The following is a 27055-nucleotide window of genomic DNA, read 5'->3' on the forward strand; positions in this document are numbered from 1 at the left end:
CCACCCCCTCCCGGACCCTTTGGTTTCACAGAGGTATTAACCACGTCTTGGGGTTTGATTTCCTTCATCTTGACGGTCCCTAACAGAGAGTCCCGCCCTCCCCGCAATACACACACATTCCCTCTATTGGGGGTGGGAGAGGGGGGTGAGACGGCGCAGCGTTTGGAGATTCTGACTCCCTTTACTGCCTGAGGCTAATTCTTCTGGCTTGCCAGGAGGTGTGTGAAGAATCTAACTGGCCAAGAATTATTGATGGGCGAAAGTTGGGAGGAGGTCAAAAAGGTCAAGCGAAGGGAATAATATGCTCAATGCTGAAGGTTGAGTCCATGTCGTCTTTCTTCGTTTCCTATCCCTAAACAGTTTTAGGTATACAGGTTCCATAATCATTCATTCCTATCTCTTAGTTCTTTATTCTTTCATGCTAGGAACATGTATTGAGCGCCTGTTGTTTGCCAAGCACTTAGGTTAGGCTTAGAGATTGCAGACAAAAAGAAAACAGTCCCTAGCTCTCAGCTTTAAGGAGATGAATGTACAGAGATAAAACTGAATTACTTGTCTCTCCCTTCCTATCTCCCTGCCTGCTTTCCTGTCTGCTTTGCCTGTCTCCCTCCCAGCCTTACCTGTTTTGTCTATTTGCCTGTCTCTTCACTCCTTCTACGACCAGTATTTGTATGGAAACACCCCCCCGCCCTTTTCTACTCCCTCGCGTCGGTGTAAATCACGCCTCAGGAGATTTCTGTTTGCAGGAGGGGTAGGGGGTGTCTCCTCTCCCCAGCCGGTGCGTTCCACCCAGCCTTACGCCAAGAAGGAAGTCTGGAGCTGCTGGGGTTGTTCTCTGTAACGTGACTGCAAGGTGACTACCGGCCTCCTCGAGCCTAGTCAGAGGTGTTTCCCCCTTCCTTCCCTCCCTGTCCCCTCCGCCCCAACCCCGAACGTCTCTTGACATCATTTCATCCATCAGAGCTTAGGGGGAAAAAAAAAAGCCACCCACCCAGTGTGTAAGCAGAACCCTCCTCATCTCCACAGCCGTGCCTGCGCTCAGGCTGCGGAGAAGAAAAGAATGGAAACAGGGGAGCAGGAGGAAAGAAGACGAGCCCTCCTCGTGCGGTCCTTTCTCCCCGCAGCCTGGGAATTCGCTTCGGGGTGAGGCGCTCGCTCGGGGGGGCTGGAGGTCATCCCTGACCTTGAGCTCGCTCACTCCCTCTCCGTGTGAAACTTATCAGTGAGTCTTGCCACTCGCAGACGCGAGAAGGGGGCGGGGGGGAAGTAGGCTGCCGTGACGGGACGGGACGGGACGGGACTGGAGACGCTCTTCCCCGCGGCGGCTGCTGAGTGTTTCTTGTCCCCGTTATTTCTGTTCCATGGGATGGACCCCGCACGCACGTTGTGTCTGACCTGATGCGGACTGAAGGGTGTTTAATATGAACTCCTCCTCTCTCTTTGGAATCTGGCTTTCTGTTCCTCTGATCTTATCCTGGGTAACCCCACAAGTCAGCTCTTCATGGTGGTAAGTTCAGCACTTGACAAGGATTTTTGGAAGAGGGAAACTGGCACAGTCCTGGACCAGGGAGACCCTTTTCTGGGGGCTTTCTCCTGGTCAGAGACTGACTGATGGCGAATCTCAAATTCCCCGCTCGCCCCCCACCCCATCCCTCCCAGCTGCAGTTCAGCCTCAGAGCCCCTTCTTTTCCCACGACACGTCCCCATCCTGCGCCCCTTCGCTCTTCCCCGACAGATCATTCCGGCTTTGACAACCTGGAAAAAGCCAAATTCTTGCTCGAAAGAGTGATCGGATGTTGGTTTATTTGGATCCAGGATAAAGGCAGCAAAATGAGTCAAATTCACATCCTGTGGGGAGAAAGACTAACCGAATCTCTGGCACATACGTGTGTGTCTGTGTGCGTCTCTCTGTGTGAGTACAGCCATGGTTATTAACCTCCAAAAGACTTGAAGGGCCGATTGAGGCATGGCTTCATTTTTTTATCCCGAGAAACAATTAATGAGTGCTTCTGCATCATTTGTGTTCTTCCAAATTCCAAATGCCCTTGCCTTAATCGGGCAGAAACTCGCTATTCAGAATTGGTTTTATTGACTCAAGGCAGAGAGGTGACTATCCTCATTCCATCTTTCAACCAATGGTCTTTTTAAAATTTTTTAAATCAAGGCACTCTTTTGCAAAGCCATGACACAAAGAACTTTGGTTCTGAGCTTTGAAAACTCAGTCTTCGACCCATAGAAAAAAAAAAAGGAAATGATGTTTAATGGCAATGGGTCTTCGGATCCCTAGACAGATGTTCCAGTGTGGGAAAACCTTTCCCTGCCCCTGCCCTCTACTGTTTAAAGACTCTACAGTTGAAAACCCCTTTACATCCCTGCAACTAATAAGTGTAAGAACAGAAATGGGAAGGTTCAGAAAGACCTGTTATCTTGCTATTTATAAAGGATCTGACAAACCTAGCTTTTCTCAAGCCCAATAAAGGAACAGGGCAGGGAGATGACTGGAGATCTTCAAACCAGCAAGCCCAAGCTGTTGATGGGAAGAGAAGTTCAATTTCGGCTTAAAACCACTTAGAATGGGAAAAGCGTTTAGCCTTGACATTGCTGACATAGGATCAAAGATTGATTTATCAGACTAACCATTTTTCAATAAAATGACTATTTCTGTTTCCATAGGTGTATAAACATTATTTATTGCTACAGCTTTTTGTCACGTTGTCTCTTAGCTGTCACTTAAATATATATTTTTGGAAGTCACAGCTTCAACGATTTTATGATCATATAAAATAATGAAAATACAAGAAAAAGACATTTTCCCTGTTTGATCGCTTCAAAAGACACCTATGGCAGCTTGGGTTATATGAAAGGTACCTTTCTAAACAGTTCACTACTAATAGAGAACATCTGGGTACAGATGATGATGTAATTTAATTTTTGTTAAAGTTTCTTTTCAAAAGTCCTTTACCCAAGCTATAACACTCAATTTGATTCTTCCAAATATTTCATGTCCTTAAAAACAATAGAGGGGTTTTTTTCTCTAAGATTGTCTTTTAAAGAAAACAAGCTGCAAAATGGACATTTAAAACTGGGTCTTGAGCAACAATAGAAGACCATGTCTATAATCATAATGATTTCACATCAGTTAACACAGATGCAACAAATTTCTAAAATATTTGATTAATCTTAGGCAGGAGAGAGAAGGTGATCTCAAAGACAGATTTTCCCCAAAGCAAAGCCAGAGCACAGTTTTTTCTCTAAGAGCTTATTGAGCCTCTCTTAAGCTTTCTCCCAAAAATGCATTACATATCTCCTTTATTCTTCCCTCCCTACCCCATCCAAAACACCTTCTTTCATAGCAAATGTCCCGGTCACTATTGGTAGGCTTCCAGTTAGCTTCTGAGGAAAAAGCAGAGTTCACAGCATCACAGATTCAAGGGACCTCAACTGTCAATTAGTTCATCCTTTCATTTTACGGAGAAGGACAATGAGGCCCAGAAAGATCAAGCAATTTACCCAAGGTCAGATTGCAAATGGAAGAGCTGATCTTTGAACCTAAATTCTCTGACTCCAAATCCGACATCCTTTCCATGTAATGCTCTAGTCTCTTAGATTTGTTTTGCCAGATTACTTCATTATCACTCAGGCTATCCAGTAAATAATAAATTACCTTGAGACTTAATATGAAGCACTTTCCTCAATACCCTTTTGAGGTAGGTATGAAAAGTATCATTGTTACCAAATGAGATGATAATTGTAAAGCACTTAGCACAGTGCCTGGCACATAGTAAGCATTATATAAATGTTAGCTGTTGTTATCATTCCCATTTTACAGATCAATAGACTGAGTTGTTAGATGACTTGACAAATAAACAGCAGAAATGAAGTTTAAACTCAGGTCCTTTGACTTCAAGTACAGAGTTCCATTAGAGTGAGAAGGGTCACTAGAGTCCAGCCCCTTTGATTTATAGAGTAGGAAACTGAGGCTTCCTCATAATGGTACAAGATCACATCACTAGCAAACGGCAAAGCTTCAACTAAAAGCCCAATTTCCTGACTCCTATCCAATGTCCATTTCACTGCATACAATGTCCATTTCACTACACTGACATTTGCTCCTATTTCATAAGAAAGTTATACAAGAAGAGTACATTTGACAAGTGCTTTGAGCTCTTCTGACCCTAAGTAACAAAAATAATTATTTTAAAATACTTTTTAAAGAATCACTTAGCAGAACCTGCCCCTCTTGATTCCTGCAGGTATCTTCAGTAAGTCTTTTTCTTTCCTTTGGGATGACTCCTTGCCTCGTAACTAGCCACACTTTCTTGCCATCAGTCAGGATCCAGATGTCAAACTCCAATAGAAACAGGAGCCACTAATTGGGGGTACATAAGGATTCCTGCAGCCTGCATTAACTTTAAAAAACACAGATTAACATTATCCATGTCCTACCGTATTTTTATTTATTTTCTTAAGTGTTTCCCCATTACCTTTGAATCTGGTTCTTTTGACACATCTACTATAGAGTTCTCCCTTAGGAGATCTCAATCCTGCCCACTCGTTCCCTAGTTGCTCTCTTTCCTGTGTTTGCTGCCTGCAGGTACATGAGAGCTGTGGGCTCCTCAAGGGTCATGTGTGACAACGTGCCAGGCCTGGTCAGCCGCCAACGTCAGCTGTGCCATCGGCACCCGGAGGTGATGCGCTCCATCGGCCTGGGCGTGGCAGAGTGGACTGCTGAGTGTCAGCACCAGTTTCGACAGCACCGCTGGAATTGCCACACCCTAGATAGAGATCACAATCTCTTTGGCAAGGTCCTGCTCCGAAGTAAGTACCTTCTACAATCAGAGGGCACCAACATCATCATGTTCTTCCTTGTGCTTTTCAAAGCACATTGACAAATCTGATTTCATTTTCCCTGCACAGTAACCCATTTAATAGGTGAGGAAACAGATTTTTAGGTAGTTAGCTGACTTGCCCAGCCTAAATCTCACACCTAGCTGGTGATGACCTCTAGGCCTCCTGCCATCCAGCCCAGAGCTCTATCTATTATACCATGCAGATGTATTTTCCTTTATCATCAGGACAGATAATACAGTAGAGTCCCATTTGGATTTCTTGCCTCTTTTTCATACAGCTATGTCCCAAAGGGACATAGAAGCAAAGGATGAGGATGGTTCGAGTCTGGCATGTAGTAGAGATGTCCATGTTTGGAGTTCATGCCGTTATTATTTTTGTTGTTGAGTCATTTCAGCTGTGACCAACTGTTCATGACCCCATTTGGGGTTTTCTTGGCAAAGATACTGGAGTGGTTTGCCATTTCCATCTCCATCTCATTTTACAGATGAGGAAACTGAGGCAAACTTGCCCAGGGTCGCAAAGCTAGGAAGTGTCTGAGGTAGGATTTAAGCTCCTGACGATGAGTCTTCCTGATTCCAGGTGCAGAGCTTTATCCACTTCACTACCTAGCTGCCCACTGCAGCATTCGTTAAAGTTCATTATAATAACCTCCTTTTGATTTAGCCTTTTACAATTGATGAGGTCCTTTCCTCATTACAACCCTATAAGGCTCAAGTATTTATTGTTTTCCTCCTTATATAGTTTAGAAAGCAGGCTGAGACTAAATAATTTGCTGATAGCAGTATAGTGACCAAGCCAGAACTTGAACTAAGGCCTGATTCCAAATTCAGTACTGTAGGGTTTGGACTTGGTTAGGTGTTCAACTAGATCGTGCTGCCTTTTCTCTAGGAAGTATTTTTAAAATGCTTAACAGTTACTTGGATTGGGTAATCCTCCTCACTGTCATCCTGTACAGGGAAATATTGTGTTCTCACTCCTATTTACTAGCAAGGAAACTAAACCATGAATCAATTAAAAGAGCACTCATTAAGTGCCTACTGTGTGCTACAGTTCTAGGCTCCAGGGATTCAGAGAATCAAAGTGATCCAACAATTTAGCAGCTAAGACCAAATGCATTGGCTCTAAAAATGAAAAGTTCTAGGCTCAAATATAGGCTCTGCTATTTACTGACAGGGCCAGGACAGCTATGTGACCCCAGTGGTTAGAGTTCTGGGCCTAGAATCATGAAGATTGATCTTCCTGAGTTCAAATCGCGCCTCAGACACTTCCTAGTTTTATGACCCTGGGCAAGTCACTTAACCCCATTTACCCCAATGTCCTCATCTGTAAAATGAGGTGGAGAAGGAAATGGCAAACCACTCCAGTGTCTTTGCCAAGAAAACCCCAAATGGGCTCCTGAAGAGTCAAACATGACTAAAACAACTCAACAGCAACAAAATTTACTGACTTCCCAACTGTGTAATCTTGGGCAAGTCACTTACTTAACCTCTATGAGTATGTTTTCTTGTGTGTAAAATGAGAGCATTGTGTTAGATCTATAGATCCCTTCCAACTAAATTCTGTTGTTTTTAAATACCCATTCAATATCTTTGATTTTCCCATCTGCCAATAAGCCTATGAGCCTTTCTCTAAATTAAGTTATAGACTTGTAGGTGGGACCTTCGGTAAGGATTTTCTAATGGTATAATTGGAGGGGGGGGGGGAGTGTTTTTAAGAAGAAAGGCCACCTTGCTAGCTAGAAGTAAAGGGAAAGTGATCCTCAGAGCTTGATATCTAGCTAAGAGCCTCTTTCCCAGCTCAAATGAAATGCTTCTGGTTTCTCCACAAAATGCTGCCATTTGGAAATCAGACCAAAAGCAAAGCATTCTATGTGTGAATATCTAAAACCGGAAATTTTGCGTTTGTTTGTGCCCTGCCCACCTTATGGACACAACCTCCCCCCCCCATGCCTAAAAAAATCATCCAGGCTGTACACTCCATAGTACCTAATAGAGGGTGTTTCTATCATGTATTCATCACACCCCTATGGTTTTATGAGGCCAAATACATAGCTGAATGGCTGTAAAATCCCTCAAGGGAGTGATATGCTTACTGTTAGTGCATCCCTAGAGCTAATTTATTGCAATATTATAAGAACTAGATCCTTCTACATTCCTTTTGGAGTTTCGATATGATGTAGCAAATTTTTTGAAGGTTAACAGCAATTTCAGCTGAATGGTATTTCAAGGCTTCACCTAGATTAGCTCACCAATGAATCAATCAATAAAAGTTCTGATCTCTGTCCAAAAAAAGTTTATAGGTGCTGATGCCAGCCTGAGGAATTATGAGCTATGTTATGGGAATGCCTTCAAGTGGTAATTAAATTCAAGATAGAATGGGCATTTTCTTATCCAGAGTGTTTACATACATTCTGCATTACAGTGTGCCAGTTTGTAAAATTATTCCAGTTAAAAGCTGAGCCTATGATAAAGCTTTCAGACATCCCTATAGTGTGGAAATTTTCAGACCACAAATAGAACTAAATAGAGGTGGTTTCTGATTGTTGATTTCCAACAATAATAAGTTTATATAAGCTAGGGGATTCGTCCATAAAATACTTCGAATAAATCTTGCCAATAACTTCATTTCAGTGAATGCTGTAGAGTCAGTGGGGGCTTGGAAGAGGGGAAGACAAGTTGATAGATCAATCTGGTCTAAGACCTAACATGATTTTTGTTTTTATTCTAATGGCTTCAGATTTTTTCAGATAAAGCTGAATTAATTGAATAAAAGCACAAAAAATAGAATATTCACATGAAACTATGTTTATTCCTTCTTTTCACAGAAGGCCAGATTCCATCCTTATATACTCACCCTCATTCCCATTCAAGTCAATGAGGATTTTCTGTTGAATATGGGAGGGCAGAATTTGGCCTGAAGTGGCTTATTCTGGAAATAATCATGAAATTCCATTGAAGCCGTCCAAAAATGTTAACAATTAATTGTTTGATGAGAAGTTCCCATCTCAGAACTGTGAAGAGGTCTGAGAGTTGTTGTACTTATAGTTGTCGTGGCCAACATTTATATGGTACTTTAACATTTTCAAAGTGATTTACAAATATTATCTCATTTGAGCCTCAAAACAACCCTGGGAGATAGATGCCATTATTATCCCCATTTGACAGATGAGGAAACTGAGATAAACAGAGGTTAAAGGACTTTTCCCAGAGTCATGCAACTAATGTCTGAGGTCAAATTTAAACTCAGGACTTCCTGACTCTCTGTCTAGTGTTCTATCCACTGAGCCACTTAGCTGTCACCAGATAGATAGATAATAAAGTCAGAGAGTGGAATTGTTTATATGAGAAGGACACATGAAATGTGGGAAGATTCTATCTTTATAGGGGAGCCAGAAAGTTTCCTTTTGCTCCAAGGAATCAGAGCTTAGAAAGGATTTTGTGGAGAGGATTTTTAGGGGCTTTTCATTCATTCACTCATTTCACAAACCTTTATTAATCTCTTCCATGTATACACGACTCTTTGCTAGGCACAGCCTTAGGTAAGGGAAATAGTTTGGAGAACTTCAGGTGAAGACTGACAAACTACCAGTGGCTGGAATATTCCTTCTAGAAAACCCCAAAATTTGAAAATGAAACAAGTTTTTGAGCCATCAGTATTGTCTTTATGGCATAGATTCCGGTATAGACAGTCAAAACTGTTTAGCTCTAGTGCCCTGCACTACTAGAGTTTATTCTTAAACTCACAATTAGATAATATTCCATGTGATATGCTTATATGCCTTTAATAAATATTTGATTTATTTTCTTCAACTACATTTTGATAGGATAATTTTCTAAAATTAGAAAAAATCCAAAAGGTACTCTGGAATTACTAAACTCTTACTACTTAAAAATTCAAATGATTTGAGATTTATAACTTTTAACAGATTTGAAAGGAATACCTTTTTTTTTCCTCAGCAGAGGATCAGACATCCAATTTTGTATTATTGCATAAAAGTCATAGCATTTTAGTGATTCATTTAAGGCACTAAATGCAAAACATCTTAAGACTGTGTCAACGGGACATGGAAATACGTAAAAGAAAATGAAAAATCAGTCCATATTCCCAATGTTTTGTTTAAACAAACATACTTCTAGATATGTGTCATTGACATGATACAACTTATGTGTATATGAATAGGAAGTGACATCTTTAGAATGTTATTATCTTTGGAAATTTTTTTGGAGGGGAGAATGGAGGCCAGTTCAGTTGTATAAAAATAATTTTTCTTCCATCCAACAATTAATGTAACTATTATTTGAATCATTAATGTAACTATTATTTGCATACTAGGCCAAGTTTTTCTACTAGCAGAAACATTCTCCTGCTCATCTTTTTTCTTTAGGCAATTGGGGTTAAGTGATTTGCCCAGAGTCACACAGCTAGTACATGTGGCCACCTAGCTGCCCCATCCCCTGCTCATTTTCTTTCTTTTTTTTTCTTTTTTCTCTTTTTTAGGCAATTGGGGTTAAGTGACTCGCCCAGGGTCACACAGATAGTAAGTGTCAAATGTTTGGTCTGAGGCCGGATTTGAACTCAGGTCCTCCTGACTTCAGGGCTGGTGGCTGCGCCACCTAGCTGCCCCCCCCACACTCATTTTTAAAAGACCTTTTTATACATTGTTTAGAACATCTCTCTTTCATAGCATCCCTTGGTATGCATATCTATGCCTGTGCTTGTGCACACACACACACACACACACACACACACACACACACAGAGTATAATTTCATTTGTTCACAAAATGTTCAGATTAAAAGTTATTTGGTGGTGGTAATAAAAAGGGTAAGCTTTCAGGAGTTCCATTTTTAAACAGCCACTGTCACTAATGTTCTTTCTTCACACATCCTTGAGTTCCTTAAACTTCAAGACGGGAGACCTGAATCATAATGGCCACAATGTCACTTACAGCTAAGTCATTTACTATTAGTAAGCTTGTACGTTATCTTCAGTAAAATAGAGATGCAAGGTAGCTAGGTGGTGAAGTGGATAGGGTGCTGGGCCTGGAGTCAGGAATACCTGAGTTCAGATCCTTACTAGATGTGTCACCCTGGCAAGTCACTTGACCTTGCTTGCCTCAGTTTCCTCATCTGTAAAATGAGCTGAAGAAGGAAATGGCAAACCACTGCAGTATCTTTGCCAAGAAGGCTCCATATGGGGTCATAACTGAACAACAACAAAAATGTTGTATTGTGCCTTTACTTTTTTGTTTTAATCTCTTTCCTGTTGAGAGTTTGATACCACTAGCCTAGGGCACTGAGAGGTTCAATGGTTTGCTTCTGGTTGTATAGCTAGGATCTGTCAATGGCAGAACATGAACTCAGGTCTTCCTGCCTTTAAGACTGGCTCTGTATCCACTACCCCACAGTGTCTTTTAGAGTAATGTGGACTTGCAATTTACTTCCTAGCAAGACTGAACATAGCCCATCATGTCCATGAACGGACTAAGCAAGTTAGAAAAAGCATGTTTTCTCCAAGCACCACCTTTTGGCAAGATATATTGGTCTCTATTTAACTTATTTTACAAAACAGCTGAATTTCACTTAGGCGCTTTGTGAGTCTTACATTGTAAGTTGGGATACCTTTTTTAAAAATGACATATGATCATCACATTCCTCTCTGGGGAACACAAACTGCTACTTATGGCAAATATTCACACAACTTATTTTTACATAACTACTTGGAAATGTTCTGTATTTTTTTTTTGAGTTGTTGGGCTTGGGGGATTGTTTTTTAAAGACTGAGGTAAGTGTCATTTAATATGGTGAGGATATGTTTTTTCTGATTTTTAATAATGAGGCTAGCAGAGCAAATATTATAAAGAATGTATAATAAATTTTAGCCCTGAATGACAAATGGGAATGAACAGTGCTTCAATGCAAAATGGTGGTTTGTTCCCCCAGATGTATGGTTCAAAAAGTCACACTCATCTTAGTGTACCTATTGGATCACCTAATGGCTGTCATGTTTTCAGCCTTCCATTGGCACGAGGTTGTTCAGCTTCTATTCTGGTTGTTAATATATTTACTGTGGCAACCATTAATAAAAAAGCATGCTAATAACAATGAAATACAGCACCATTTGAAAAATGAGGTGCATAGGGACCCTAAAGAGTCTTATATCTGTCATTATACCACAACACTGTATTATGAGTTACTACAGATTATTAAAATAATTTAATGTAGTTATTGTGCTGAAATATGTACCTTTGAGTCAGTAAGTGAAAGTAGACTTTGCTCTAATAAAGAATAATTCTGAGAAAGCACAAAAAAAATGGCTTGGGCACAAGTCTGATTATAGGAGATAAATTTGTTTTCCTCCAGCAAAACCTAAAAATCTATTGACTGTCTTTTTTTGACCAATAGCAATGGTTAGTGTAGTCATTTCAGAGTAAAGTCAATTCACCATGCTTGTTAGCCACAGTGAGTAATTCAATGATAGTGCCTTCTCTAAGCTGTTATATGAAAGTTGACATGGAATTAAAGCAAAAGAGCAGTTCCTAGTGCCTCATTCTAGGTTCAAATGTTCTCCTTTCCCCAGCCTTTATACACAGTGTTTTCCATTCAAATTAGTTTCCGTATCTGTGAGGGTGCAAAATAAAATCCAAGTGTGTTTTAGAAGATAGCTATAGAGGAAGGCTTAAATATGAACTTTTAGAGCCAAAAGACCCTCAGTTCTTTCATTTTGCAGAAGAGGAAACTGAGGACCAGCTTTGTACACATTTCAAAACATTTAGGGATGCCATCAAACCAAAATATATTTTTATTTGCCATTGCACTAATGTATGTCTTTGTTGTTCAGTCATGTCCAACTCTTCTTGATCTCGTGGACCATAGTATGCCAATACTGTCCATGGAATTTCTTGGGAAAGGTACTGGGGTAGTTTGCCATTTCCTTCTCTTGTGGATTTCAACATTCAGAGATTAAGTGACTTGCCCAGGGTCTCACAGCTAGTAAGTGTCTGAGGCTAAATTTGAACTCAGGTCTTCCCAACTCTAGGCCCAGAGCTCTATCCACTAAGCTACCTAGTTGCCTAATGTATTACTATTACCCAAAACCAGTCCTACTGCAGAAAAGAGCCCCTTTGCCTGATTTTATTAGAATCTTCGTAGGGGTATTGCCTTGCTTTAAGAAAAGTTCATGAATATGTACTTATCTTAATACAAATTAAACAAATTGGAATATGATCAGTTGAATCACAAAATCTTTACAAAATGATTCCTCCTCAGCATCTGTATAGTGTTTTGCAAGCCTTATGACACTTTATAACATTAACCATTATCATTATTATTATTATTATTATTATTATTATTATTATTATTATTATTATTATTATTATTATTATGAAATCATGAGCTCCTCCAGGGAACTAATAACAAGATTTGATTTGATATGCACGTAACTTTATAGGGATGTATTCTTTACACAAAGTGAGGTCCAATGACACGTTCTGGGAAAGGAACAAAGCACCCAGAAGAAGGCAGCTTCTCAAGAAGTGCCAGTGCATCAGGCTGAAGTCATACGGAGATAGGAATACCAGCCGTCTTTTGAAGATGACCATTTTGATTACAGGTAGTCGAGAGGTCGCCTTTGTGTACGCTATCTCCTCCGCTGGAGTCGTATATGCCATCACCAGGGCCTGTAGCCAGGGAGAATTAAAATCTTGCTCCTGTGACCCTAAGAAGAAAGGAACTTCCAAAGATAGCAAAGGCACTTTTGATTGGGGTGGATGCAGTGATAACATTGACTATGGGATCAAATTTGCCCGAGCATTTGTGGATGCCAAGGAAAGGAAAGGAAAAGATGCTCGAGCACTGATGAACCTTCACAACAACAGAGCCGGAAGGAAGGTAGGCCACCAATAATTGTGCATTTTATACACTCTGCTGCAATTTTCAAAGCATTTTGTGAAAACTTTTCTTTTAATTTTCCCCCCATAGTTGCCTAAAAATGCAGACGTTGAGCTTGATTTTTCCTTTACTGAATAGGCTCACACAGGGAAAGAGGTAGGCACCAGCAAAGGAGTAGGCTAGAAACAAAGACTTATGAGCAACTTGCATCATGTCTAAGCTAAACTACCACAATCATACAAAAAGCAAAACTTTCAGTCAATCTTGGTTGTTTATACTAACAACCAGCACACTTCCTAATATCCCCTACCATAGGGTCATTGATTTCACGCTGGTAGGGCCTTAGTGGCTGCATGGCCCAATTTAGGCCTAACCAATTTAACTTTATTTTTCCTCCTTTGAATTGGCCAAATCTGCCAGTTGTTTTTGTTTAGATGCTGAAATCACCACAGGTATTCTGTGATCATCCGGGGACCTATATAACCTTCAGAGGCAGGGATGGGACATGGCAAATCACTTATTCATTCTTAGGGTGATTTCAAGGCATCTACTCCCAGATATCTCATAGAAGTCACTATGCATGTGTAGCATGGTAGTCTCCATCTCATTCATAGTTCTTTCTGTACCAGACCTAGAGCTCACTAATATAGAAAGTGACTGATTTTTGATTTATGGTGGTGAATGAGCTTATGAACCAGAGAAGAGACATGACCCCAAAGTGGCACACGAGGCCTTGTTTCCAATGGCCTTGAGGCTATTGGGTCATGTCTACATGTAAATGATCTATAACATTCCCATTAACCCCATCTATCTCCATGGCAGTATGATTGAAGTAACTTACATACCTGAATTTCTGCTCTTTATTCCATCATATAGAGAAGCTGACTGGGGTGACCCAGTGTTCTAATCAGAATTGTTCCATAATAAGTTTCACTGCCAACCAGGTAGACACAGTCGTAATCTTTGACTTACCTCAACACAACTTAAGAATGTGCTTGGGGATAATACATAAGAAAAGTCAACATAAAAATAAAAAGGTCTCAATGGGGCTTTAATGGGAAAAAGAAATAGGGGAGGATGAAAATCTGTTTGGATGAAAAACCTTTTACTAAGCCCATAGAGAAAGCAAGTCTGATTTAAAGAAACTTGGAAAGAAAAAACTCTTGGTCAGCGCAAAGAATAAGATGAGTGTGACCTGAACTGTTTACAAATAGTACCTTTCTTATTTTTATTAATTTGTGGACATATGGTGATAACTGCCAAGAATATAGACTGTCATTGTGCAATTCTACAACTACAGGCAATTACTGGTTGTGCAATTGGATGGAAAAAATGCACATTGACCTTTTCTTTGACATTTATACAGTTAAGTATATAAGTTGTAAAGTACAGTGTTTTTGAAAGGGATGTGCTGCTTGCTTCTCAGAGCTATGTGCACAAGCATCTTCCACCAAATGTTTGAAAAGGAAACATACCTGGAAATGTGTCAGAGAAGAAACTGACTTTCTGAACTAAAAATCTTAATTCTGATGAACTTTTTTTATCCGCTGTGGTAATTATAAGCTCTGGAGGACCAAAGATCTTGAGCTTTTTACTTTCAGAGACAAACAGCTGTAGGATTCAGCTGTTGTTTTGTTTCCCCTGCAGCCTCACCATTAGTAAGCTGCTTCTGATCTTAATAAAAATGCATATTCAAGCTTTGTAAAATGTAGGTTCAATTCATAACGGGCATTTACTGATCAAAAAAAGGAGCCTAATTTCATTAGATGTGAAATTTAAGAGTTAATGTGCTGAGAGGAAGCATGGCACAATGTAGGAAGCAGTCACCCTTGGAGACAGAGAGATCTGGGTTCAAGTCCCACCTCAGAGCTATTTTGGCTATGTGACCTGAGACAGGTCACTACCACTCTCAGTGTCTTGGGCTATGGCTATATAAGTTGGGGAGCAAGGAACAGTCTATGTTAGTAGAAAGAGCCCCTTCACTGTACCAATGAAACCACTGCTTCAGTCCAAAAATTTTTCAAAAAATATACTAAAATAGACATACAGCCCTCTACCCTCTGCTTATAAACCATATTCCTTCTTCCTCTGTGGTCACAGTAGAAAAGAAGTGGTGAGATTATTGGAGTAACCTCTGAGCTGATATTTGCCTTACAGATTGGAAAATAAAATTCTGATCTAAGCCTTTAACAAGAACTGTGAATGTATAGATCTGTGAGTCTTAAAGAGGCATTAAGAGGTCATCATAGATTTAAGACCGGAGAAGATCTTAGAAGTCATCTACTCCAGCCTTACAAGTTAGGAAACTAAATCCTATGGCAGTTAAGTGACTGTCTAAGGGTCACAGAGGAAGTGAAATGGTGGACTAGATAGAATCCAAATCAAGGAGCCTGACTCCAAAGCCAATCCATCCTACTGCCCCTAGCCAATCTGAGCAAGTCCAGGAGTCATAGTTCAACACTCTGACCAATCTGGCTTCCCTGGTTTGCTTCAAGACCCAGGAAAAATCCCACCTTCTACAAGAAGCCTTTCTGAATTCCCCCTTACTTCTAGTGCCTTCCCTCTCTTTATTATCATTAATTAATCCTGTACATTGATTATTTGTACAGAGTTGTTTACATATTGTCTCCTCCATTAGACTGTGAGCTCCTTGAAGGCAGGGAATGTCTTCTGCCTTTCTTTATATCCCTAGCACTTGTTATAGTACCTGGTGCATAGTAGGAACTTCATAAATGTTTATTGACTGACAGACTGGAAAAAACACTTTTTGAACATTTTTAATAAATATCTAAGAAGTTATCAAAGCAGCTAGTTAGAGAATCCTCACATAGTTCTATGTACCTACACATAAGGCTTTATAATGATGCAGTTAATGTTACCATTAATATAACTTATAACAAGTTTTTGCCCCTCAGTATTTTTTTTTAAAGCCATGAGTTCCATAGTCCTTGTTCTAATCCATTTTTCTACCTCTTGAAAGAAGGGGCAGCATGGTGTAGTAGAGAATGTATTAGACTTGGAGCCAGGAACACCTGAGTTCAAATCCTACCACTGATATTTATATTTGTGACTTTCGGCAAGCCACTTAGCTCTTGGACCCTGAGTCCCCTCATCTGTAAAAATCAGTCATTTGGACTATGGGGCCTCCAGGGTCCTTTCTAGCTCTGAAGCTGTGATCCTATGTGATGCTATAATTGCTAAACCATACTAAGGAAAGCAAAGAGGAAAAAAAAGATCCTATTAAAAACAAATTCTGGAGAGGAATCCCACAGCTTGTCTCAGAAATTTTTTTCCATTTCCTAAGAAGCCATACTGTTGAAAAATTCTCCCTTATAGGCAATACCAATTGGTAGACATTTAGGTCCAGGGAAAATGATTGATAACTATTCTCTATTTAACAGCATTTCATGAGATCAGAATTTTTTTTTAAAATAGCTGTCCAGTCTACTTTTCTCAGATAGACTGAATCAAGTTGAGGGTAACCAACAAGTCTTAAACCCAGTAAGTTAGGGGGATGATACGCTCAAGATTTGGAGAGAAACTAGCATCTATTTCCCTTTTTCTTCACAAACCATGCAGCAGTAGCATAGATAGATGACCCACCTCTACTACTCTTAGAGCTGGGCTTAATAGCATGTCAGAGTACTGTGAGGTATTAGCACCTTCAAGTCAGTAAACATTTATTAGGCACCTACTTTAGGCAGAGCATTGGACTAGGAGTAAGTAATAGGAAAAATAAATACATGAAACACAATAAGTAACTGAGTGTGGTAGCATATGCCTATAGACTCTGCTATTGGGAAAGTTGAGGCAGGTAGATTTCTTTAGTTCAGATTTACTGAGCTATCATAGGGCTAAAACCTATCTGGTGTTCATACTAAGTCTGGAACCAGTACGGTGAGCCCCTGTGATCAGTGGGCTATCAAGTTACCTAAGGAGGGGCAAACTGGCCCAGGTAGGAGATATAGCAGGTCAGTGCTTCAGTGGCGATCAACAGTGGGGTCAGGAGAGTTCAACGCTCTCTCCTTCCTTCTGGTGGCTGCCTTTGGGCCTACGCGCCGCAGCCATGGCCATCCAATACCCCATGGCCATAGGCCTCAACAAGGGCCACAAAGTTACCAAAAACGGTTTGAAGCTGCGACACTGCCGCCGCCGTGGGCCCTTGACCAAACACACCAAGTTTGTGAGAGATATGATCCAGGAGGTGTGTGGATTTGCCCCTTATGAGAGGCGGGCCATGGAATTGTTAAAGGTCTCCAAGGATAAGCAAGCCCTTAAGTTCATCAAAAAAAGGGTGGGAACTCACATCTGGGCCAAGAGGAAGAGAGAGGAGCTCAGCAATGTCCTAGCTGCCATGAGGAAGGCTACTGCCAAGAAAGACTAAGCTGGACCCTGTCAACCTTCCCCATTTACCCAATAAAGATTTGACAAAAAAACAAAAAACAAAAAACAGTGGGGTCAGGCCACTGCACTTCAAGCCTGAGTGAGAAAGGGAGAGACTTAGTGTCAAAATTTTTTTTTAATTTAAAATTTAAAATTAAAATTAAAATTAAATTAAATTAAATTTTAAAAATTTCCATTTTTAAATTAAAAAAATTTGAATTTTAATTTTAAAATTTTAAATTAAAAATTAAATTTTTGTATGGAGCTTACAGTCTAGTAAGAGGATCATATAAATCATGATATTGCATGATAATACATGATAAGTATAGAACTAATGCTATGGAGTTCCAAGAAAAGGAAAACAAAAGATTCAGTAGGGAATATAAATAGGGCCATTTTGTCACTACCTTGTTCAATTTTAAAAACACTTAAAAAACAAATCATATGGAAAAGAGGACCACAGTTTCATATGAAATCCTATTTTTGTGTATTGGAATATTTATATTTGGTGATGATTGCTAAGTCTATAACTTAAAATTTTTATTAAAAAAAAAAAGCACAGAGCTGGCAGATTGTGGAGGGTCTTGAACATGGATGGAGTTCCGATTTTATTCTCTGAGCCATAGGAAGTCTCAGATTTATGACCAGAAGAATTACATGATTAGCTCTCTACATAACGAAGATTGGTTTGCAGGCAGGGGAAATGAGACGGAGAGAACTATTGAAAACCATTTCAGTAGTCTGAGAGGGAGTGATAGAGGGTGTTAGGGTGCAGCTCTATGAATGGAAAGAAGGGGATAGATGTGAGAGATGCTGTAGGGTTGACTGCTTGGGTAGGTGAGAGGATAGGAAGAGAAAGAGGGAATAAGCATTTATATAGCTCCTACTCTATGCCAGGTACTATGCTAAGCACTTCACAAATGTTTGGCTCCTCACAACAACCTGAGAGGGAGGTTCCCATTATATAGTGGAGGAAACTGAGACAAAGGTTAAGTGACTTGTCCAGGGTCACACAGCTAGCAAGTGTCTAAGACTGAAATTGAATTCAGGTCTTCCTGACTCGTGTCCCAGTCTCTACCTACTGAACTTCTTCACTGCCTATAATGATGGGTAGGGAAGTGTCAAAGACAACAAGATTTTTAGTATCAAAGTCTGGATAAACTGGGGTATTACTGGAAGAAGGAGTGAAGTCAAAGGAACAGGTTTAGGGAGAAAGGTAAGAAATATCCTGAGACGTGGATATGTTGAGTCTGAGGTGATACCTTCACTTGGCTGTGTCTTAGAGGCAGCTGGAGATGGGGATCGTAAGCTGGGAAAAAGAACAGGGCTAAAGATACTACTCACTGAATAGCAGGGAAAAAATGTGAAAGAGCTGGGTCTGCTTGCATGAGACAAATGTTGACAGAGGGAATGATAGAAGGCTTTGTCAAAGTGTATGATATAAACAAATAATGAATGTGCTAAATGAAACATGGAGTCTGTGATCTCGTCAGTATTCTCTCCAAATGAAGCATATCATACAGTGTCCATACCGTTCTATTCTGTATGACTCTTCTCTATCTTCCTCCATAATCCTCCACGGAGGATTTCTCCTCTCCCCTCCATCCCCGACACTTCCCTTCCCCACTCTTCTGATATATTGGAGGCTTTCCTGTAGATATTTGACATTGCCTAAGCGCTACTACAGTATTTGTGCTGTTCACGTTTTCTTTTGTGTCCCCAAGCCCTGGCCTACAGTAAGCAGTCAATGAGTGCTTGTCAGTTGATTAATTGATTAATGATATGTAACTAGCTGACAGCCTTTCCCATCATGAACCATTTTCTTGATGAATGCTTTTATGTCACTTTTATCCTCATCATAGGTATGCTACTGCCTGCTTACACTTACTACATCTCTCCATTACTCAATAGGTCACACCACAATTTTGATTCTTTTGAAGATCAAAAAGTTCCATTGGTTCCAATCATGTAACTTCAGCAGGAAAATGCTGGGATTAAAAAGATGGGCATTTGCAACAAGGTGTAGCTTGAGATCATTGAAAACACTATGCAATGGGCAGCTCAGTGGTGCAGTGGATAGAGCACTGGCCCTAGAGTCAGGAGGACCTGAGTTCAAATCTGGCCTCAGGCAATTGACACTGTGTGACCCTAGGCAAGTCACTTAACCCCAATTGCCTCACAAAAAAAAAGAAAAGAAAAGAAAACAGCATGCAAGTTGTCAAATGCAATCCAAAAAGCTCTCCTCTTTTTTCCCATCGAATTCTTGGCTTAACTATTTGTCACTCCATAGGGCCTGTCTAAGATATATGTACTAATGAACTATTTCGATGAGCTGCCCACCCACCTACATGTCATAACCTGGGCATTATGCATTCTTCATCCACTTGGTTTTTCCTATGTGAATTGCTAGGCCAGTCTCTTTGGAGTGGCTGTGATAAGCAATGAGAAGACAATGTCCACGAGAATGGGAAATGCCTTTGGCAGAGTTATGTCTTCCTGTTTTATGCCTTGTTTGGTATAATTAGGGGATCATTAAACAATATTACTCTGGTTGGACCCACCAAGGAATCTTCCATGATATTAAAATATGAACAGGACAGCAGATTGCTTGCCTCCTGGGAGGGGTGGTGGAGGGAGGGAGAAAAAAATTGGAACTCAGAATCTTATAAAAAGTGAATGTTGAAAACTAAAAAAATAAAATAAAATTTAAGAATAAAATAAAATATACATAGGAGACACCTTGCTGAAGTGAAAGCTACATTTTGACCTCGCCAGTTAAATTACTGTTATCGTCGTTGTTGTTGTTTAAGTCAATAAGCAATAAATGCAGCAGGATCTTACATTTTTCCATACCCTTCAATTATGTGGCTATAAAAATGTGGCTGCTGTAGAATATGATCTATGAAAGCCTGCCAATTTCCTTGAAATATTTTCATCAAGTATGCCCTTGATTCTCATAAAGATTTCATAGAAATGAACATGAAGGGATATGGGTAGGTAATTTTGTTAATCTCTTTCTCTTTCTCTCTCTCTCAATGTTACTATACATGATTTTTCTCTTTTTAAAAACTGTGTCTTCCTCTTGTCATATCTTGAAGATTGCCTTCTGAGTGACTTCAAGCTTGTATCACCTTCACCATGAATTTTATTTATAAGTTCTTTATTCCTCAGTTTGAAGTCAATTTTCATAAATGTACCTTGCATATTCAAGTTGAGGAAATTTTCTAATAAGCCCAGTCATTTCTCTCAATATTAAATCTAATTTTTCCACATTGTTGTCCAGTTTTATAACTTCTTTCTCGTCTTTGTTTAACTTAGCAGATTCCCAAAGTCACATTTGGAAACTTCTTACCATTAATATTAACTATCTAAATCCTATTGTAATTCAGTGTTTCCTTTAAAAAGGTGGCCTCTTGGGGGGGGGGAAGGGGCAGAGCCAAGATGGCAGAGATGGCAGGGACTTGCCTGAGCTCTCTCAAATTCCCCTTGAAACAACACCTCAAAACAATTTTGGAGTGCCAGAACCCACAAAAGGATGCAGTGAAATAATTTTCCAGCCCAAGACAACTTAGTTAAGTTGCCAGGAAGGGTCTTTCACACCAGAGTGAGAGTGGAGTGCACTCCTTACAGGCTGAGCTCTTGCAGGCCGCACACTAGCACACCAGCCCCAGGCCTTGGAGGCCACTGTATGTATCAGCTGCCACTTCACTAACTCTCAATCCACAGACAGTAAGGGGGTCTGACAGCTCGTCAAAAGGAGATTATGGGGGTTCCTTTGCTGGCACTGGGTGCAGGACTCTGTTGCATTGACCATAAGTGGTTCCAGGTTGTAGTCCGAGGATGAGGAAGAGTACTAGCCCACCAGAGCTTGTAGCAGCAGGGGAGAAGGAACCCTGGTCACAGTTCCAGGGTGGAAAAGAGTGCTTGTGGTTTCTCACAGACCAGAGCACAGACCAGGGGAGTAGTAAACACGCCTCTTCTTAGATCATACCACTCTGAAAGCAGTTGCACAAAAATTAAATAAACAAACAAACAAATAAATAAATAAGTAAATGAATAAATAAATAAATAAATAAATGAGTGAGTGAGTAAATAAATAAATAAATAAATAGATGAGTGAATGAATGAATGAATGAATGAATGAATGAATGAATGAATGAATGAATGAATAAAACAACTGAAATACCTCTGAAGCTCAGGACAGTACTCCTTCCCTCCCTGGGAGCAGAGCCGAGTTTAATATAAAGTTAAAAGTCACAAAATAGGTGGAAAATGACAAAACAACAGCATATGTTAACATACCAGCAACATCTCTCATACTGATGACTCTTCTTGTATCTGATCTTGCAAACTTGAAGACAAATACATCTTTACCACCATTTTACTCTCTCTATGCAACAGTTATGTGAGGTCCTTGGCTGAATGTGTCATATATCCCTTTAGTCTACCCAAGATTATAATAGTCCCACTCTGGTCTGTTCCCACTCTCACTTACTCCTACTTCATGATAAAATTTCAGGTCTTAAAAACTCCTCTATTGTCTCACCAATACAGTAAAAGATTTATCTTCAAAAATCCCCATTCACTGTTGTGCTCTAGGGTTGTTGTTTTTAGAACTTTAATCAATTGTTTTGCCTTTGCTTTGCTTATTAAATTTCTCTTTAAAAATCCTCATCCCTAAACTGATTTACTTTCCACAGTCTTTAAGCAGCATCTTTTCCCTTGTGGAAATGTCCAGAAATGTTGTGGAGAATTGAATACATATTTTTATCTTTGTATTTGTTTTCTCATGATGTGTAATCCTATGGGGGATCAAACTGAGATACCTTGATAAGCAATCTTTTTCTTAAGCACTTGTAAAACTCTTATATATTGAGGAAGTTATGAAGTTTAAGGATAATTAGTCTGGGTAAGTGAAACTGACTTTTATCTCTAAGGATGTCGGGTGAATTCTATTGTTGATCTTTTGATCTAACTGTTCTGGGGAAATTTATTGGGCAATATATTGAAAAATGATGGTTAGATTCTTTTGATTCTTAAATTATCTCTTTAAACTCTATCTTTAAAATCTATCATCTTTGCACATAAAAATTTCAAGCCTTTTCCTTGTTGAATTTTCCTTTGATTTTGTTTTGCTGAATTTTTTACTGTTGTTGCCAGTATACCTACGAAATTGATCTCCCATTGTTTGTATTCTTTAATTCAAATTTTTTGAGGCTTTTCTCATGTTGCTGCTTTTGTTATCAATTTGTTTTATTCCCTTTTTAACTAATGATGGATCTCATTATAGACACAAGGCTGTAGATTTAGAGTTGGAAGGAATCTAGTTCAACATCCTGATTTGACAGAGGAGAAAACTGAGTCTTTCTTTACCCATGCCCTTTCTTGAAAAGTCTTTATTTTCTAGTTTTCTGTATGTTTTCCTAGATCCAGTTTTGTTCAGTGGGAAGTTTTTAAACATTGAATTGTTATTTTTCCTGTTTGGTGACTAAACCTCCATTGAAGGAGGGAGAACAGAAAAGGCATCTCCTCAGACATCTCATTTCCCACTAGGTTACACTCAGTCTGGATTTCTTTGTTTTTTCTGGTTACTCTCATTTTGGATTTCTTTGACTTCTTCACTATGACCAGTCTTTTGTGTTTGTCTTCTCCTATTAGACTATAACATCCTTGGGGGCAGACACTATCTTTTTTTTTTCTTTTCTTTTCCTCTGTGGTGTGTGTGTGTGTGTGTGTGTGTGTGTGTGTGTGTGTGTGCGCGTGCACGCGTGCGTGTGTGTCTGTCTGTCTGTGTCTGTGTGTCTGTGTTTGCTAACAGCTAAGTTAACATTTGTTAGCAGCCTAAAAATTGTGATGTGTTACCTTCTTCCTCCACCCTCACCCTACTTTTTCAACCACTCTGACAAAATCACTATAAAAGTACCTCTTCCTGGTTTCTGTTCCACAGAACCTCTAGTCTTTACCCCTGCCCCTCTTTTCAGCTTCCTTTTATTTGTCATCTTCTCCCACTGGGTTGTAAGCTCCTAGAGGGTAGGGACTGTCTTTCTTTTTCTTATTTATTTTCTCCAGTGCTTAGCACAGTGGCTGGCTCAGAGTAAGTGCTTAATAAATATTTATTGACTCTTGCTTATTGAAGTCCAGCTGCTCTTCCAGATTGAAGCAGTGCAAGATGAACTCAGGTTTCAGAAATCCCTGATGAGCTGAGAAAGGAGAGAAGAGAAAGGAAGATATGAGGAGTAGATGAAAGTTGGGTTTCTACCTAGATAACAACTGAAGGAAGCTGCTGTTTGCATCAGCTTTGTCAACAGTCTACCCTAAGGTTCAAAGGTAGCTAAACAAGCTAAGAGCAGGTCCTGCCGGTGTCTGGGTTTCCTGTGCACTGGCCTGGAAGGCAGGAAGCTTACCAGAGCATTAGCCCCAAGAAAAGCAGAGGCCTGAGGCTTTGTCTCACTTCCAACAAACAGGGAAGGTGAGAGTGATTTGATGGTGATCTTCAGAGTGTGAAGAAAAAATATAAGCTGGTTTTTCTACTACAGAAGGTGAAAGACCTAGAGAAAAGACTTCTCCACTCTCAGGGTCCTCTAAGAAAATGCTCCAAGAATGAAAGAAACCCTCTGGGTTGCTGTGGCAACCATATTCCATGTAATAAGGGCGCAAACTTAGAGAATTTTATTTATTTTTTAAAGGCAAACATTTATTAAATACTCAAGAACAGAGGACATTATTCCCTCCCCCACCCCCATACCTTAGATAAGCTCCTTCAGTTCCCATTCAAAGGCCTCAGTTAATAACATGAAAAGAGCTGTAAACACTGGGGAAAGAATCTTTAGGGACTTAAACCACTATCACTAAAATGTGCTGAGACTTTGCCTCCAAAAACCCTTGTTTTGAAATTTGTGTGTAAACACCATTTAAAAAAATGTGTATAAGAAATGGAGAAAAAAAGTCTTAATAACATTCAGGGCAGAAGAAGTTAAGGTCAAACAAGAGGAAGTCCCACCCACATTAGACAAGTGATTTAGGAAACAGGAGGACAATACCCTTGGTGGTCCGGTTGTTTGGACATCTGGTGCCAGCAGCTGAATTATCCATGACCACCCATTGGGAGAGAAAATGGCACCCCTCTAAATTTCCTTTGCTAAGAAAAGCTCCACGTGCCCTGCCTTAGTTCTGGCTTTGCATTTAGTGTTATTGTTGTTGTTGTTGTTGTTGTTGTTAAGGTCTCTGGTTTCATTAATTGAGAAGATGTCAACATGGATACGTTCATTGCTCCAATATTATGGCTTGTTGGTCTACAGACAAAGATCACATTTTCAAATACCAGCAATTCAGTGAATGAATTTAGATGATTTGCTCTATGATTCTTAACACACTCTGCTCTCTTTTCTGCTATTCCACCACTCTTACAGTGGTAGGAAGAGGGGCCTACACATAGACCAAGGGCCATTTTGTAATTGTGTTTATTTTATTTAATCAGTTTATTTAATATTGATTTGACAATCCATTTAATAATGTATTTGATCATTTAACTTTAAGTTATTTATTTTATTTATCTCACTAAACTCTTCATTGTTTCAAGTCCTTATTTGCACTAACCTAGGCTGGTCCTTGAAGAGCAGACATAATTTTTCTCTGAGACCATTTTAAAACCTTTTCAGCTTGGTATAGAAACTACTAGTATTTACCTTGCCCAGCTTTCAAAAACTTACAACCACCTCCAGAATGGAGTGATGGCATCTCTTTGTTCAGACCAATAGATCAGTGGGGTAATGGAGAATGGGGCACTGGATCTAGATGTAGAATCCTTTCTCATACACATTCTAGCTGTGTGACCCTGGATCCTCTCTCAATCTCAATTTCCTCATCTGTAAAATGGGGATGATAATAGCACCTACTTCATAAGGTTATTGTGAGGACAAATGAGATAGCATATATGTGAAGCACTGTTTCAAACCTTAAAGTATATCAGTGTTAGCTATTATTATCATTAAATCAGTCTCCTTGGTTAAATAGTTATTGATTTTCAGTAACAGATAAAGTGCTTAAATTTCATAAGGCACACCTCTGGACAGGTAGTTGAATTCATTCATCCGACAAATATTTGAATACCTATTATTTTATTCAGTTTAACAAGTACTGACAAAGTGGCTAAAAGGAAGCCTGGAGTGATAGATAGAGAGCCAGCCTCATCACCAGGAAGACATGGGTTCATGTCCTGGCTTTCTAGAGAAGATGGATTTGAGTTGGACTCTGCAGGGTTCGTAGGATTTGACAAGCAGAGGGGGGGAAGGGATTCTTAGCACAGATAAATGTAAGCCAGAGATCCAGAGGCAGGAAAGCATAGCGTGTGTGGAGAGGGGTGGAGAAGAGATTAGAGAACACCAGGAGAGGACTAGGATGAGAAAAGGTTGAAAGGGCAGGAAGATGTTCAGAAGTTCATCTGTCAGGCTCCACCCTGGGGCCCTGCTGTCCTGATGGCTGGGTCGGGGAGTGAGTGTGTGACAATTCACATCCACCCACTGTCTCTAGCCAGCCCCGCTCAGTGCTTCACATCCCATCCAGCTCTCCCCCCAAACCCCAGGCCTACCCACCATGGACATCTCTCCGTCTAACCAGCTGTGGTGCACATTCCACCTCCCATCCCCCCACCCCCCAATCCCACTTCTGGACCTTTTGTTCTATGAACGATAATCAAATAAAAACCACCATTGCTACTGGAAAGGGTGTGATAATCTGCTGCCCTAGAGTTCCCATTCACAATTCCTGTAACAAGCTGAACCAAAACTTCCTTCCCTTGACTACTGCCCAACTATTTGAGCTTTTTTTCCACATTAGAATGTAAATTCTTCCAGGACAAGGACTGTCTCCCTTTTGTATCTGTCTCCCCTAGTTATGATTCCGTAAATGGCCGTCCGGCTCCCACTTGAAGGCTTCCAGTGATAGGGAACTCACAGTTTCCCTCACTTTTGGAAGCTCTCTATGAAGATAGCCACATCAAAGTTTGGCTGGTAAATGCCTCCCTGAACACTTGTTCCTTAAGTGTTTTCTTTCCACAGCAAGGAAGAGGGCACAAAAATTACTATTTTATCTTTAAACTACTAAAGTAACCTGGTAATGAAGGAGACCAAATGGTTTCATTAGGATAGCACAGTTAGCTGTGCTTATATAGTTAGAAAGTCCTCTTAAATGGACTATCTTCAATATATTAAATGGGTTAAGTTGGGCCAGGCTGGTTATGGGAAGCCTACTGAACCTTCACTTCACTTTCCTGAGTAAGGGTCTCATCCCCTAAGGCTCTTGTGTCCATGACAGGCCATGGACAGAATGACATTACTATGACAAACCCCCTAAAAGTGCCTTCTGATGACTTGAACTAGGCTAGAGGCAGGTATTTGGTGGAGTTGGGTCATGGAAGACACGGGTTCAAATCTCACAATTGGAGGAAATGCCTTTATACCCTTGGGGAGAGGGGAGAGGAGAGGCAATCAGGTGTTTTCTTCTTCCTTTTTGCCCTCCAAAACTTGAGTCTCTGTTCTCTTTCCCCTTTCCATCTTGCGGCTTTTGGATTTGCCTTAGGAGCCTTCTTCTGGCTTCCTTAGACTCTTAGCCTTACCTCCCAGTTGCACAAACTGAACAGGTAGACTACAATGCTATCCATACCTCAAACAGTGGAGCCAATTAGTGGATTAACTGGGAAGAAAAAGAAGGATGAAAGGAGATCAGAGGTAGAAATACCTGCAGACACATAATTTGTTGTAGTTATTTAGTTCTTTTTCAGTCATGTCCTTTTGGGGTTTTCTTGGCAAAGTTATTGGAGTGGGTTTCCATTTACTTCTCCAGCTCATTTTACAGATGAGCAAACTGAGGCAAATAGGGTTAAGTGACCTGCCCAGGGTGACACAGCTAGTAAGTGTCTGAGGCCAGATTTGAAC

The 27055-nt window shown here is 40.1% G+C and overlaps 1 protein-coding gene and 1 pseudogene across 2 annotated transcripts in view; both read left to right on the plus strand.

Annotated features, from left to right (window-relative positions):
- The first annotated feature begins 1150 nt into the window (after nucleotides 1-1150).
- WNT2 (Wnt family member 2) overlaps nucleotides 1151-27055 on the plus strand; it is a 68852-nt gene continuing 42947 nt past the window's right edge. Inside the window, exons 1-4 of one of the 2 annotated variants that reach the window (XM_020976030.2) lie at nucleotides 1416-1507; nucleotides 1736-1912; nucleotides 4595-4818; nucleotides 12463-12740. In XM_020976030.2, the coding sequence (XP_020831689.1) occupies nucleotides 4599-4818; nucleotides 12463-12740 (498 nt within the window). In that variant the 5' untranslated portion in view covers nucleotides 1416-1507; nucleotides 1736-1912; nucleotides 4595-4598. Of the gene's footprint in view, nucleotides 1508-1735; nucleotides 1913-4594; nucleotides 4819-12462; nucleotides 12741-27055 lie in introns of both variants that reach the window. The other variant, XM_078154102.1, reaches the window with a different exon arrangement.
- On the plus strand, nucleotides 16738-17160 carry LOC110200647 (large ribosomal subunit protein eL36 pseudogene; annotated as a pseudogene).

Source organism: Phascolarctos cinereus, unplaced genomic scaffold (genome assembly GCF_003287225.1).
Source record: "Phascolarctos cinereus isolate Bilbo 61053 unplaced genomic scaffold, phaCin_HiC Scaffold_1;HRSCAF=81, whole genome shotgun sequence".
Lineage (NCBI taxonomy): Eukaryota > Metazoa > Chordata > Mammalia > Diprotodontia > Phascolarctidae > Phascolarctos > Phascolarctos cinereus.